This window comes from Quercus lobata, chromosome 5 (assembly GCF_001633185.2).
Source record: "Quercus lobata isolate SW786 chromosome 5, ValleyOak3.0 Primary Assembly, whole genome shotgun sequence".
NCBI lineage: Eukaryota > Viridiplantae > Streptophyta > Magnoliopsida > Fagales > Fagaceae > Quercus > Quercus lobata.
Genome location: NC_044908.1, coordinates 29253124 through 29269045, shown reverse-complemented (window position 1 = coordinate 29269045; position 15922 = coordinate 29253124). Strand labels below are relative to the sequence as shown.

General features: G+C 32.0%; 1 protein-coding gene across 1 annotated transcript; it reads right to left on the bottom strand.

Moving 5' to 3' along the window:
* Positions 1-257: 257 nt before the first annotated feature.
* On the bottom strand, positions 258-4878 carry LOC115989481 (phospholipase D alpha 1-like). Its single transcript, XM_031113171.1, has 5 exons — positions 4707-4878; positions 4455-4551; positions 1185-3078; positions 532-967; positions 258-422 (listed from the first exon to the last, which is right to left on the bottom strand). The coding sequence occupies exons 2-4, from the start codon at positions 4545-4547 to the stop codon at positions 534-536; spliced, it is 2421 nt and encodes an 806-aa protein (XP_030969031.1). The 5' UTR covers positions 4548-4551; positions 4707-4878; the 3' UTR covers positions 258-422; positions 532-533.
* Positions 4879-15922: the final 11044 nt, after the last annotated feature.

Below are 15922 nucleotides of genomic sequence, written 5' to 3'. Positions count from 1 at the left end.
TAAACACATGAGCGGAGCAATTATGCTAAAGTAGAGAAGTTTGAGAATTTGAAAATATTTGAATACTTAACTATGATCAGTTATGTTAAACATTGTTGATAATTAATATCCACACCCTGTTCATAATTGTAGGGAGCTGAGAGGAAACCTGGCGATGAATTTAATGAACTAATGAAGGAACTTAGCTCAAATTTTTTTTATTTTTTATTTTTTTTGATAGGTAGGTTCAAATAGTTATAAGCCAATCTCAAATAGAGTTGCAAAAACAGATAATATTCAATATTAACATAATAAAAAAAAACACAAGAAAAACATTCTTAAGCCAAATAAACAGTACTCATAATCGTCGGAATCAGAATCACACGGCATTACCACATCCCTAGAAGCACTGCTATGAACATCCTGACAGAAAAATGATCTCTCTGCAGGTTCACACATAAAAAAGATTTATTGCACAACTATAACAACTAAAATTATAAAAGTAAATGCAAAGCGAAAGGCTGTTATTATCATAAACCAAGCAGAAAATACCACTAAGTAGTGAGGATTGGAGGCATGTAGTCAGATTTGGCACCCAGAACACGAGCCTTGGTGTCAGGGAAGAACTCAAACCCAGGCAGCTCTGTGACATTTCCTTCACTATCAACCCCGACAGGGTAACGCAGCAAGTGTCCTGGCAGGTCATGTTCAAGTGTCTCTCTTGAATACAGATCCCAATATTTGTCAGAAATCTGGTTCAACTTACTGATACACTCCTCGCTTTTAGGGTGTAAGAATGAATCATCCAGCATGCCAAGGTGCTCATACCATAGTGACATACGGAAACCATGGATCTGGCCACGTGCTGGCTGCCTGTTAGCCAGATGATATGGTTGGTAAGCTCCCATTGCTATCTCAGAGTCCCTAGCTCCATCCATTGATCTCTGGTTGATGTTGGCAGATCCAATTATTATATATTCGTCATCAACTGCAAAAAGGCATAGGTCAGTTCCAAGACTTGACACAAAATATTTACATTAAGACAAGGAATGTCATATAAGTTGATAAATTCTTTTGAGATTGACTGGGTTCTGGGGTTCAAATATGCTAGCATGTTGTACAAGTTTCAAATTTGGGTAAAAGATTTAAATTAAAAACAAAAAACAAAAAACTAGGGTTCAAACAGTGGAGGTGGCATATCTTACCAATCATCATCTTAGCATGAACATAGATCATGAAGCGCCGGGACTCCTGAGCTCGACTATAGTCTGAATCAGGTGGTGGTTTTTCTGATGGTTCATATTCACCCTGCTTTTTCACCTCCCGATTTCCAAGGCAGAAAAATGTCAAATAATTCCGAGGATCCTCATCAATACCCTTGGCTCTCAGAGCCTGAATAATATCTTTATACATCATATCCATTGTCCTCCTCTGCCAATCTAATATGGCCTGAACTGATCCACTCTCCGGCATACCCTCTGGCCACATCGGGACAACAACATAGACAGTGAACCTCTCCCCTGCTTCAATCTTGCTGATAATCTTAAGTGAAAGCTCCTTTGGAATCAGATGAAGAGCACCGATATCCTCAGGCTTGATATCATCAGCACTCCAGCAAAAAGAGCTTCCAAGGAAATACTGATTCTCAATATAAATGAAATCCTTTGCACGTCGAATCGCATTAATGTAAGCATCCTGAATGCTTCGGTCAATGATATTATCCTTCCCACTGACAAGCCCTGCTCTGGCTGCATCTTCAGGTGTCTCTGGGAAGCCAAAAGCAGCCCCACCATCAATGGATCTAAACAACTGCACATTCCATGTGTCATTGTCATCTGGAAACATAACTGGAGATGGGGGGATGATGATTTCGTCAAGCTCTCTAAGCTGAACAAGTAAATCCTTACCACCTTGCTTTCTCCACCTCTGCTCAAAATTAAATAAGACATCCCAAGCAATTGGTCCTTCAAGCCGGGAGTGGATATCATGCCACGGTTCCCTTGGACCACCTTTTGTAATTGAAGCACCCTCAAAATTTGGCTGATGAAAATCATTGTTATGTGCAGTGTCCAATGTCCTGAAGAGTGAATGAAAGGGGGTATCATATCTCCCATCACAAAGATCAATACCCCCAACGAAACTCACAATTCTCCTCTTTTGTGACCCTCCACTAGGCATATCACTGTCCACCACCACAATCTTCTGGTGATGAGTGAACATGGTTGAAATCGATAAGTCCTGAACAATGCTTCCACCATCATCGGGATTTCGGGGACACAATACACAGTGCACATCAGTATTCTGGAAGTAATGTTCAGTTTCTTCATCGTGGGTGGCCATCAATCCATCCTTTTTCAGTAACCCAACAGAAGTCCTGTCATCCCAAACAAGCATAAGAACCCTAACACCTTCACTTGCCTTTTTCTTAAGCAGATCACCAAGTAAGATGTCTCCTCCAGACTTTGGCCTCCTTGAGTCCCTCACCAAGGAAATTTCTGTATAGACAGACCATCCAGTAATGTAGATCAAGTGTTTTGCATTAGTGATTGCATCAAAAATGTCTTCCCAACATCTGTGGGGCTCATAATATGTGCCTCCAGCAAGAGGGATTTTAGGAACAAATTTGTCTGGGACATGAGCATCTTGGTACAGAGAAATCCTACATCCTTGTCTCTGTGAGAAGAATGTGTATGGCACTCCAGGAAATTTAAGACTTCTAATACCCCGAGCCCAATTATGGTCTTTTGCAACATCAAAATATTGTAGCTTCACATGGATCTTCGAACCTACAGGATTTTTCTCTTTATCCAGTATATCAACCCATCTATCCACTTCCTCTCCATCTAAGAGTTCTTCAATAGGTACATATGCTCTTCCAATTAAGGTTGCCCCAATAGGATTATCGTCTTTGACAGTGAAAATAACATTTGAAGCCAAATGAGCACAGTAGATATGAAAAGACTCATACCACTTGGGATTGTTAGGCTCATTTTCTAGTATCCTGGTCTTCCCAACTCTCGCCTTTTCTAGATCAATGGTTGCGTAGACTTTAGGAACTCCTTTACCAATACCAACTGTCTCTTCAATGTTTGCCATTATCTACAAAATATAAATTCAAAAGTAAGATTTTGGGAAAGAAGAAGAAAGGAAAAGCAAATGTATTACTTGAAAACCTACACTCCAACAACAAGCATCATATTATCAGAGTAACTAAAAATAATTAGAGAGTGGAAATTATAAAAATGATTGTATACTTTGTAGTGTATAAAATGAACAGGGGAAGGATTATTCATACGATGAAGATAATGCTAACAATCCACCAAAAATACATTGATAAATGAAAGAACAAATAAAAAAGGAAAAGCACCACACACAATCTTTAACAAATCTTGCTGCCATAAAAATACTCAAAAAGAAAAAGGGGGAGACAGCAGCCCATGATTTAAAGCACTGCACTGGTCACTGCTATTTGTGATCTGGATAAAGCTTAGTTTCATAAAAATAAGTATTGAAGTAGTTTAGTACGACAAGAAACACCAAAATCAGTTTCTTATTCTTAAATGTTAAAACAATTATATGGCTTTCATCTAGCACAAGCTCTCGCCTTGTTGGCATTATGACCAAGAACTAACATACTTTCGAGATAACCTCAAGGGGTCGGCCTAGTGATTCCCAAGCCTTCATTAAATCCACATTAGGTCTTAGGTTCAAAACTCCTAAACAACATCTTTGGACCAGCCCAAAGGATTATTTCTAGAGTTTCAACACCCACCTTAGCCCCCCCCAAAAAATAAAAAATAAAAAATAACCTCCTACTTTCAAGATAGACATGTATGCGATATGAGATAGTTCCAAAACTGTTTTAAGATTACAAAATTACCCATCCGCTAAGCAATAAGTGAAAGAGAGCAAACAGAGCTTCTTCACAACATTGCTAAGTAAGTTATTACAAATCCATGATTGTAAAACCATGATCTTAAGGATCTGAAATGAAGAATTGAAAGTTCAACTATTTCCTAGAAAAATAACAAAAAAATATAGTTATTAACCATATTTCTAAATATCATTTTAATTTTTCAATATCTTTAATTACTTTGATCACTAAAAAAAGGCTATCCACATAAAATAACAACCACCCACCAACATTATAAAAGTTGTGGTCCATCACTTTTAGTATATTCTAATATAACACAATCAGCTGGAAAATCACTCCTCGTAATTAACAAAACATTTGTTATTAGATCAACAACCCATTAGGCTAATTTCAAAACAGACAAACACAAATTTTTTTTCCCAACAAACATTACTATATACTTGATTTTTCATATGTTTTAACTATAAAAACCAAATCGGTATCCAAATATAAAGACAAAAAACCATGATCCGTGCTTTAAAAAACAGAGATCAAATATTGGGTCAGATCCAAATTTATTGAATCATAAAAAAGGGAAAGAGAAAACAGGTAACAGAAGAACCTTGCGGAAGATCTTAGGGCCACCTCCACTGTGGAGCTTGTCGACCTCATAGACGGTAACGTGAAGTGTCCCATGTAGCAGAATATGCGCCATTTCTCTGCACCCATTAACCAGAATTATTATAAAGAAGAAGAAGAAATATCAATCAAAACAGAGTAATCAGAAATATACAAAGAAGAAGAAGAAGTTGATCGTATGAGAGAAGAGAGAGAGAGAGAGAGAGAGAGAAAGAGAGAGTGAGATCTGAGAAACCTGAGAGATGGTAATTCAAGTGGATTGTGAATTCTGTGATCCGCTTTTGGTTCTGGTTTTGTACTATTATTATTATGTCGATGATTGATATTTATGCTATACAACAGCCAGCCGCACACTGAAAGTGAAGGCGAAACAGAGAGAGAATAAGTGAAATAGATCCACAAAAGCAGGCAATGAGGAGTACTATATTTAAAAGAGAGAATATGATTTGGACAGTATGGGGAAAAACGAAAAAGGTTCTTTTTTTTTTTCCTATTCTTTTCCATTTTCTATGTATCTGATTTTGCACTATTGAGATAATATTTTCATTTATTGCTTCACAAATGAAAATATTATCTCAATATTTTCATTTGTGAAGCAATAAATCAAAAAAAAAAGTTGCTATAAATTTTTTTTTTGTAATAAAAAAAATCAATTTTTTTTCCTATTCTATGCACATATATATTAGTATTGTTAACTAGAAAACTTCAATCCAAACTTATTATAAAAAACAAAAATTACCCCTTACTACATCAACAATACTATAAATACAATCAATTTTATTCTTTTTTTTTTTTTTGTTTACAAATTAGTGTGATAGCAACATTGATTCTCAAGAAAAAAATTTCGTGATAGCAAAATTACTTTGACATTTGTTTGGTTAATTTCAATTAACTCAACAAATGAGTTGTAAAACTATATTATTTTCCTATATTTGGTAACAACCTTAAATGAGTTAAAAAACAGTTTTTAAACTTCTCTTATTTAGCTTGCTGTGAGATAGAGTTATTTTCCAAAAAAAAAAAAATCAGTAGAAAACAATCTCTAAAAATAAGTCATACTTTTTATGTTAACCAAATATAGTTTTCCATTGGCTTTTTATTTTTATTTTATGCTATCAAACACTGGAAAATAAGGAAAAATATTTTTACACAAGATTTATCATCGAAACAAACAGAGCGTAAATTCAATTTTTTTTAGCAGTAGTAGTTGTGGGTAATTTGCTAATTTTCAATATTTAAGGGGGTACATTGCTTGATTTTAAAGTTTAGGGGAGATTGAATTGAAGTGTTCCCTAATTAATTAAGGACAACGATTAGCTACAAAATCGGTTGTAATATAAAACTACAACCTTACTCAATATCTTTTTATTGAAGGTGAATTTTTGACAAATCAACCCTTAGATTACATCTTCTTATATTCTCCATGCTTACAAAATTTCTAGAAAATTAAAGATCAATAGTTATGTCATCAATAAATTATTTAAATTGAAAGCTTTTGTAGTTTAAAATTATGTATAAAATATAAACTTATAGTTCATATAGTAAATAATATTTGATTGACACAAAATTTGAAATGTGCATTAAGAGCGTAAAGAACATGCAATTTAACGGTTAGATTTTCAAAATATGTAGTATTGTTTATTTTATTGAGTAAGGTTTTAGCCTTAGACTACAACTAATTTTATATCTAAACTTTGTCCATTAATTAATAGAAATAATTTTTTTTTAATTGTTCACTATCCAAATTAAAACTCCTATTAAACCCTTCATATATAGTAAAATACCAATTTTTTCTATCAGGATCAAATGCTCAATTTAATTTTTTTTTTTTTTTAACACAAATACAACATGAAGCCTAATCTCTTAATTTGAAGAAGGGGAATAATTAAAATATATATGATTCATCATCTTAATTCTTGAAAAAAATAATAATTATAAACAGGGGTAACTTAATGCATTTGGTGGCCTAAGGCGAAAATTGATTATCTTGTTTTATATAAAAAATTACTACTAATTAATATGAATTACATAGAATTTTTTTTCTTTTTTTTAGAAATTTTATAGATACAACAAATTTGACAAAACTTTTGGCACTTGTTGATGTGGCAAATTAATAATGGTAAGTAAAATAGTGGTGTTAGTGGTAAACCTAGATAAGAACTAGTAAAAGTTTGCTAACTCAACTTTTATTATTACTCTTCTTTTTTTTTAGAAGTGCAAAATTTACAATATTTTTCACAATAAATCCTAGATTTTAAGTTGTTTCTTGTTTTCTATTTGAAAACACTACTATAATAATTTTTTTAGCATTTGTTATTAAAATATTGTGGACGTTATATTTTTCTCTCTTTTTGTTTGTTTTTCATTTGGTAAAAAAATATTATTTTATTTATTGATTATAAATAACTCTATTGGTTAAAATTCGGGGGCCTTTTTTTTACGTGAGGCCTTAGGCGACCACATCTATTACTTCTACCATTCAGCCGACACTGATTATAAATAATAATAAAAAAAAAAAAGTATGACAACAATCCTTAAAATCATATTTCATGTAATACTAAGATATATAATTTATAAAACATTCTTAATTTATAGCTTAATTACTCTAGGAAATCCCACTAATTAAAAATCAAATAAACCATGTCTCCTAAAAAACCCAAACGCCTCTACAACTCAATCATGCATATCTTCACTTCAACCGTTTCTACGAATCCTAGTATTGGCCATTCCTCAAAATTTTGATATCCTTAATTAGAAACATTGGCATCCAAGTTTTCAACCTCCTTCAATTCTCTGAGTTTGCCTCATTCGAAATTGTCAACAACATCTATGGCCTCTTCTGATCTTCGTCCCACAACTCTCTCTATCCCCTTCCAAAACATGACCTAGACCTATGATTTGATCCTCGCTTAACTATTGGGTACCCTTCAATCTCCACTAATCTTTAAAATCAAGCAAATTTTCAACTTCAATATTTGAAGTTAGGAAATTATCCAGTATTTTTTTTTAATTTAATGGAATTTAGTAACGACAAAGGAGTAATTTGCTTATTTCCAAAAGATTAAGGGGACATTGGTCACTATAAAGTTTAGGGGGTTGATTGAAGTGGACCCAATATTAAGGGGGAAAGTGCAATTAACCCATTTTTATTATACTATAATCACAACCCACCTCAACAGTTTTGAAAAAAAAATTATGAATTTTTTTGTCTAATTAGATTTATTGTAAATTTATACAATTAAGATTAAAATAATAAAGAATATATATAATTTTATTAAATTACCATCGCTCAATTTTCTATCCATGTTTTACACCGCCACTTTCCAATTTTTATTTTTCTTTCCTCCACTTTCAATATCACTTTATCTTGAATTTATCCATTCACGTTACTTTTTTTTTTTTAATTATATAGATAGGGTAGGTTATAATATATATATTTTTTATAATTTGATAATTAGGAGAAAAGAAGTTTTGAATCCTAGAAATTTTTATTAAAAATATCACAAAATGTTACTTGAATTATAAAACTATAACCCAATTAAATTACGTTTTCAAAAAGTTTTAAATGGTTGAAAACGAAAGCCATAAATGGTGTGTGTGATCCTCATAAAGTATTTTAAAATTTCTTTTCGTTTTCTCTCCTTTATAATTTGGTTGGTTTCTTCTTTGTCATGTTTCCTTCTTTTTCTCTTTTGGATCATTGTCAAGTTTTCTTCTTGATTAAACAATAATTATGAACAAAGGAGACAAAAGAGTGAAAAAAAAAAAAAAAAAAAAAAAGGTTTAAAATGCCAACAAGATCATAATTAAAAAATATGGCAACATTGAATTAATTGCAAAGTTAGATATATAACCATCAAAACGCACCTTACACCTCCCCACACCCCCCCCCCCCCCACCACAAAGAATTGCTGTACATTTTACATTATCATCAAATGATTTCCCTCTTTTCACGAACTGGTCACAAAATATTAAAGAAGATTTTTAGCCTTGCAGTCACAGTTTTTTTTTTTTTTTTTTCAAGAAACACGATTACCTTTTTTTAGAAGAATAAACAAAATTATTTTGATTAGTATGAACACTATCAAATTATAAAAATCGACAAAATTTTCACTTTTATCAAAGAAAATCTGAACATATAACTCATTCCGTAATTGAGCCTCATCCATTATTTTTATAAGCTTTAAGAAACTTATGACTTTCAAAGTAAATTATTTACCAATTTTTTAATAAAAGAAGAGAATGAGATACCATAATTAAAACAATACCGTCGGTGATAAAAAGAAATTATTATTTTTTTTTTTTTTTCATATTCTACCAATGCATTGGATCACCCCCACATACATCTCTAGAAGAAATGGTAGAAATTTTCAACTTTTGCTGCACACTCATTATTTTCTTATTTTTTTCGTTAAACTAATTGGTAGTACACTGATGGGACGGCACATGTGAACGTGGCACATTCATAGCATGCCCAATCTCTTACTTTTTTCTATAATAAAATAACCGGACTTTCATTCCTTTTATTTTTTTTGTTGATATTATCGTTTTTTATTATATATACGGATTATATTATATCGTTAATCTTGCCGATGGGAGGTTTAGCTGAGTAGATAAGGATCAGACGTTTTGTGCAATATACCTAGATTCGAGTCTTATTGTCCGCATAAATCCATTGGTGGGTTATCACATTTCTTACCATCGTGCTATGGTCAGGGGGTGTAATATAACCTTAAATCCTCCCATTTTCTTTTTCTCAAAAAAAAAAAATCGTTAATCTTTGTTTGAAGAGTTTGTTTCGAATAGTTTAATGTTAGATAGTTTATTTACAAACATATTTATTTTAATAAATCATACTCTAAACTTGATTAATAAACCATGACAAATAGAAACTAATATGACCAAAAAAATCATTCATAATAAGTAATCATATTTATTGCTAGTATAATGAAACCTTACTTGATTTTGGATAAAACTAAATTATTTTATAAATATTTTGTAATAATAATTTTTATTATCAAATAAAAAATAAAAATTAATTTTTAATATTGGTGATAATTGAATTTCAAATTTTTATTCAACTAATTTTTTTTTACTAATTAAAATCTACCTTATAAATAAACTTGATTGTTGTTGTAATTGATATAATTCTATTTAGCCAAAAATAAAAAATTCATATCCATAACTTGCCTAGCTTTTACGGTGGGTTTGGGGCCTCATTAGTGAATGGTGGGGTCCTTGTCTCCTTGACCCTGACTCTTTAACGTGTATTGACTGATAAGCTTTTAATAGAGGTATCTATTGGTGATTCACGCGCAGTTTACACGTAGCATCTGAAGCACAAGCTCGTTTGCACGAAGTCGACGAGAGAAGTGAGATGTGACAGACAAACTCACCTAATAGCTATTGATGCATGCCCCTAGTTTCAACTTGTGTTGATCTTAACTCGAAAATTTGAGGTTAATCTGAGCATTGGTTTGACCTCTGTTTGAAAATAGAGTATTTATTCAACCAAAAGTGACGAAAGCAAACATAAAAGAGGGAAGAAGACGTCCAAATCTAAGTTAGAAAAATGAGCCACAAGACTTTTTGCCTAATTTGAAATACTTGTTTAAATTACTTAGTATGTGTTTGGATTTGCGTCACGTCTATTACATTTACGTTTGCATTTTTTTTTTTTTTACGCGTTTTGCTTTAGGCCAGCTGACAATTATTATTGTTTACGTACTGTAGTAGTACTGTTCACATACTATAACAATACTATTCATGAGACCTACAACCACTCTATTTAGAAAAAAAATTTTAAAAATAGGTTTCATAGTACTATTTATACATTTAAAAATTATTTTACTATAATGTTTTCAGTTTCAGCAAAAATAAGTTGTATCCAAACGGACCCTTAGCAACATATGGATAGAGTTTATCTCTAACCAGTTTTGATCAAAATTCCTCCGACTATTCATGTGTACTTTTAGTCGTATAATATTTTACATTTTCTAATTTTGATCGTTTCTCAAATTTTTTTTTTTATTGAAAAACAAATTATCTATGAAGTCAATTCTTTTAACTCACTATATGGCAATTCAAACAATTATTTATGTGTACTTTTAGTCATATGACATCTTACACTTCCTAATTTTGATCCATTCTCAATTTAATTTTACTATTTCTTAAAAAAAATTCTTCCATTAAGTCAATTCCTCCAACTCATGGCAATTTAAACAATTATTTATAAATACTTTTAATCATATGACACCTTACACTTCCTAATTCTGATTTGTTCTCAATTTAATTTTATTATTTATTTAAAAATAAATAAATCATCTATGAACTTTTTTTTAATAAGAAGATCGTAACTATATTAAGAAGAAGATAAAAACAATACATCATGAGCTAATGCGTACTCAACCATATTAGGATTTTCTCTATCCAAGTTACATAACCATTAATGTTTTTTGGCATATTGAACCAAATGATGAACTGGGTGATTGTCGTTTCGCTTAACATGGGATATACTCATGCATCTAAAATCCTACAGTTTATTTCTAATCCCCACAATGATAATGTCAATAGAAACTAAAGCTTCACTTATTCCATTTAATGCAAAAACGATGATCTTGGAGTCACTCTCAAACACTACATCGTGTACTCTCACAGCCCAAGCATAATAAACCCCCTCCTTCAAAGCCTTAGCTTTGGTCTCCAAAGGTCCAAGTGTTATTGGTAATTTCTTGCTTAAGGCTACATCTACCTGTCCCGTGTGGTCCCGAATGATAACCCTAATATTGATTTTGTACCATGACATTATTGGAGGTGTCCATAGCACTATATCGCTAATTACAGGTTGAGCTAGCTTGAAGTTAGCCATTTGAAATTCCTCCATTAAGTACATTGTCCTTTGTAAAATCGCAACATTTTGTTGTCATGCTTTGCCTTCTCTCATTGCATTCCTATTGAACCACATACACCATGCCACTGTGATGACCAGCCCCAATATCTCAATATCCATATGTTGCCTGAACTTTAAGTGCCACAGAAAGTCTTTGAACTTGTGATAATCACCACCTTAACTATCAAATGAAATGTCATATAGACATCAAACTTTGCAAGCTTTAGTACATTCCTAGAAATAATGCCCACTGCTCTTTGCTTCCTCTTTGCATGCTTCACAGGTTAGGTTGTCGAGAATTTTCCTTTGGCACATGTTAGCTTTCATTCGAAGTACGTTTTTTTCTAGCATGCCATTCAAAAGATTTAACCTTATTAGGTACATTAAGCCTCCATATTGTCTTCCAAAAATGTTTGCTATTTCGATTGCTAGAAGCCTCACCTGGGTTACTGCTGTTGGCCAATGACAATGTTACCTTGTATGCACTCTAGGCTGTGAAATTCCCTTTTTGTGTAATCGAGAACTCAAGGGAATGCCCATGATAGCTAATGCATCATCTGGGGAGAAGAATTTTCATACCATGTCTGACCTCCTAGCCCAAGTATGTGGATCTATAAGTAGGGAAACATTTGCATCAAGTAGAGAGTTGGTGTAGCCACTTATCTTTTTATATTTCAATTGATTGTCCATTACCCATCTACCAATGAAGACCTTGTTGAACAACATCCTATGCAGCCAATATACTCCTCCATGTGTAGGATGGGTGATTCCCCAACTTGGTTGAAAGAAAATCCCCATTGGGGATACATCTAGCCTAAAATACCTTGTGGACTAGGGAGTTCGTACATGTTTGTAGTTGCCATCCTTGTTAGCTAACGAAGCAAGATTAAAGGCTTTAAGGTCACTAAAGCCCAAACCACCCTCCTTCTTGATTGTGTCTAGTGTCTAATAAGACATTTTCATTAGTTAGCTTCTATCAAACTTCCAAAACAATATATATATATATATATATATTTTTTTTTTTTATTATTAATTGTCATTTTTATCCTTACTTTTTTTTTTTTTCATTTCACTTTTCTAATTTGGCCACTTTCCTTTGATTCCTTGGCCATTCCTCTTTTCTCTCTTTCTCCGCTACCATCTCCCGGCCAATTTCAACAAATTACATCAAATCCCAAACACTAACGTAAAATCATCACCACAATCTAAAAACCGCGGAAATAGCCATTGGGTGTATGTATCAAACCCAATAAGCCCAACTAGTCAACGATAATAGTGTAATATATAATTAAGTCTTATTTTTTGTCGGACCATGTGCCTTACCGATCCATCCAACGATCAATTGGTGAAGGATGAGGGGACACAAATCTTTTATAGCATTCGATTGTAGACCAAGCCCATTGGTATTGGAGTGAATTATGAAATCCCTCACATTTTTAACTCATCAATGAAAGCAGTTTCATTAGTTATATTTAAAAATTAATATATGATTGTTTGAAATAAGATTAATTTTTGGCTAAATTACATATCACACTCTCTAACTCAGGGGCGAAACCAAAAAATTTTGTTTGGGGGGAGGGGGGGCCAAGTTATGGCACTAATATATTTATCAAGATAACTCCATGCGCACACACACACACACACACACACACACACATATATACACATGCTTTTTTATTATATATACACACATATATATACACACATTTTTTATTTGATAAGTTATATCTACACACACACACACCCAACAACAACAAAAAACTTAATATTTTCAATCAAAATTATATTTGATGGCTATGGGGAGACAAGGATCCAAACAGCTAATGAAATAGGTAAGGGCATTCGTGAGGAGGTAAACCTCGGGAAATATTGGCGGGATGCCCTCGGAAAGTATACACCTAACTCATACAGAAGCTGAACAACCATAATTGGTGAGGGCATCGAGGACATCTACCTAACCTCGGAAAGTCGAGAGTCAGAGTTAGAGAGAGCACGATGCAACCTGAGGGTGGACAAGGGTAACTTGGCATTGAATGAGAAAGAGAAGAAAAAAAAAGTACAAAGTAGCCATCCTCTTCGCATTAAATGCACTGCAATCACTTAGCTGGTCACATTAATGAAGAAATGACCATGAATAGTACTCCCACAGCTCATACCCTAGTGTAAAAACCTTCTAGCACGGTCTTGATGGAACAAGTATTAGGAAAGTCTAATCCTAACCCTCCAAATATAAAGTCTAGATGCATTTTGGCTAAATTATATAAAGCAAGAAGCACCTAGATCAGGGGGAGTTCTTTTGGGAGAGAGAAATAGAAAAAAGAGAGAGATTATCCAATTGTAACCTCTTCCTCGGACCAAACGTGAGGATGAACACTTAGCCATTTCAGGGCTCTTTCTAATTGAATATCTTTACTTCACACCTAAGACTGATCTGACCATCAATTTTTATCACATAACGGGTACTTAAAGGTGGACCTTGAATTCCAACTCTAAAAAATTAATTGTGTGACCAAATAGTAGTATGATCAACACTTGCCCTTTTTCTTTGTTTTACCTTTTTCCCTCCACAATGGCAATCTTTCATAAAATAAAATTCATTTTTACCATTTTTATAGTGAAATTCTTAAAAAGTATTATTTTCAATACACATTATCAAATTTTATACTAAAATAAGTAAAAAAAATCTTTCAATTGAACTATTGAAATTTTCAACAACCGGTCCAAAACTTGGAGGAATAAGTTAAGTTCGAACATATTTGAAACTATCTTGCTCTAACCCATTATGTGGTAACTAAAGAGACATTTCATGTGTTGTTTTAGTGATAAGATTTTTTATAATGAGTCAGTAATTTGTCAATCAACACATAACGGATTGAAAAAGATAGATTCAAACATGTTTGGTGCCAAACTTTATCAAATATTTTATAAATATAAGAGTACATTTTACAATAAAAAATAGAATTGAGAAAAATAAAGTTATATCTCTATAATTATTAGACAAATTATTTTTTTTAAGAGTATCATTGGACTAATTCAAATATATGGGGGGCCAACTCTTACTTTTGTAGACTAAATTTTAAAAATATTAAAAAAATTATATATATATATATTAAAAAAATTCAAAATTTGGGGGGGTGGGGCGGGGGCATGGCCCCCCCACCATATTACTTACCGCTGCCCTTGCTCTAACTTAGTCTAAAATTCAATTCAATTCTCTAATTTCATTTTAGTTCAATTTAGTCATCTAACTTTTAATTTTGTTCAATTAATTCTGCCAAAATTGGGCCATATTACGGATCACCAAAACAATAGTAATTTTCTATTGAATAAAGTTGGAAGTTAATGCATAATTTTAATGGAGATTAATGTAAGAACTAAATTGAACAAAAATTAAAGTTAAATGACTGAAATGAAGAAAAATAAAATTAGTTGACTGATTTAAATTTTAATCAAAGTTAGACAACCTTAACTTTTTAAGATATGAATCAATAATATTCTACAAGAAGTCATAATATAGAATCTCACTTATGTCAAAGGAGAAGGGTTTAAGGTAGGGGAGGGATACTTTTTCTCAAACAAAGTTTCTTTTCAAACTAATTAGGAGAAAAACTTTTCAAACTTCTCATATTTTTTCTTTTTGTGGTGTTCATTTTGAAAATCTAACTGTCAAATTTCATGTTCCTTATGTTCTTAATGTACATATCAAATTTCGTTTAAATCAGATGATATTTACTATTCAATCAATAAACTTATTTTTTTTTTTACACAATTTTAGAGTACAAAAACTTGAAATTTTAACATTTAGTTGATGACATAATAATTGATCTTTGATTTTCTTAACATTTTGTAATTATGAAGGATATAATAATAATATGCAATCCAACTGTTAAATTTTTAAAATTCACACTTAATATAAATATATATGGGTCTCTGCTACAAAAGGAGGGCTCACTGAACCAAGGGATGTGAGAATCATATATTTAAGTTTTTCTGGTTGTCACTTGTCACTCTTGAAGTTTCCAAATTTAATATAATTATCAATTAAAAATATAATACTACCAAAAAAAAGAAGAAACATAAATGAAATAGGATTGTTGTTTTGTTTTTTTTGCTTTTGTCTTTTTTATTTATTTATAATTTTTTTTTGTACAAGATAGAAATTTTATTCTAACCTAATTTAAGTATATACATATATGTGTGAAGCTCTCTCCTAAAGACTTAAACCCCAAATCTTGCCCCCCCCCCACACTCCATAAGCATTTATACTTGTGGATTGACCATTGCACCAAGAATGCACGGTGATTTTATTTATAATTTTTTAAATCCAAAAGTTTATGTAATTGTTGAACTTGCTATCATCATTTCAAATTGTTCTTTGGCACATTTGGAGTTGCACCCCAATAATAATTTGGGAAATTACATCAAAGGATCTATAAATAATTCTCAACTTTTTAATTTTATCAATTAAAGTTTCAAACTAATGAAATTGTTTCAATTTTGAAGCTTGTGTTTATCTCTATTATTCATTTACATTATTATGGGTAGTGATGAGTAGAATAAAA

Coding starts and splice junctions, on each gene's coding strand:
- LOC115989481 (XM_031113171.1), bottom strand. CDS start 4,547: ATGGCGCATATTCTGCTACATGGGACACTTCACGTTACCGTCTATGAG. Junction 3,079..4,454: donor GCCCTAAGATCTTCCGCAAG/GTTCTTCTGTTA, acceptor TATATTTTGTAG/ATAATGGCAAACATTGAAGA. Junction 968..1,184: donor TCATGCTAAGATGATGATTG/GTAAGATATGCC, acceptor GCCTTTTTGCAG/TTGATGACGAATATATAATA.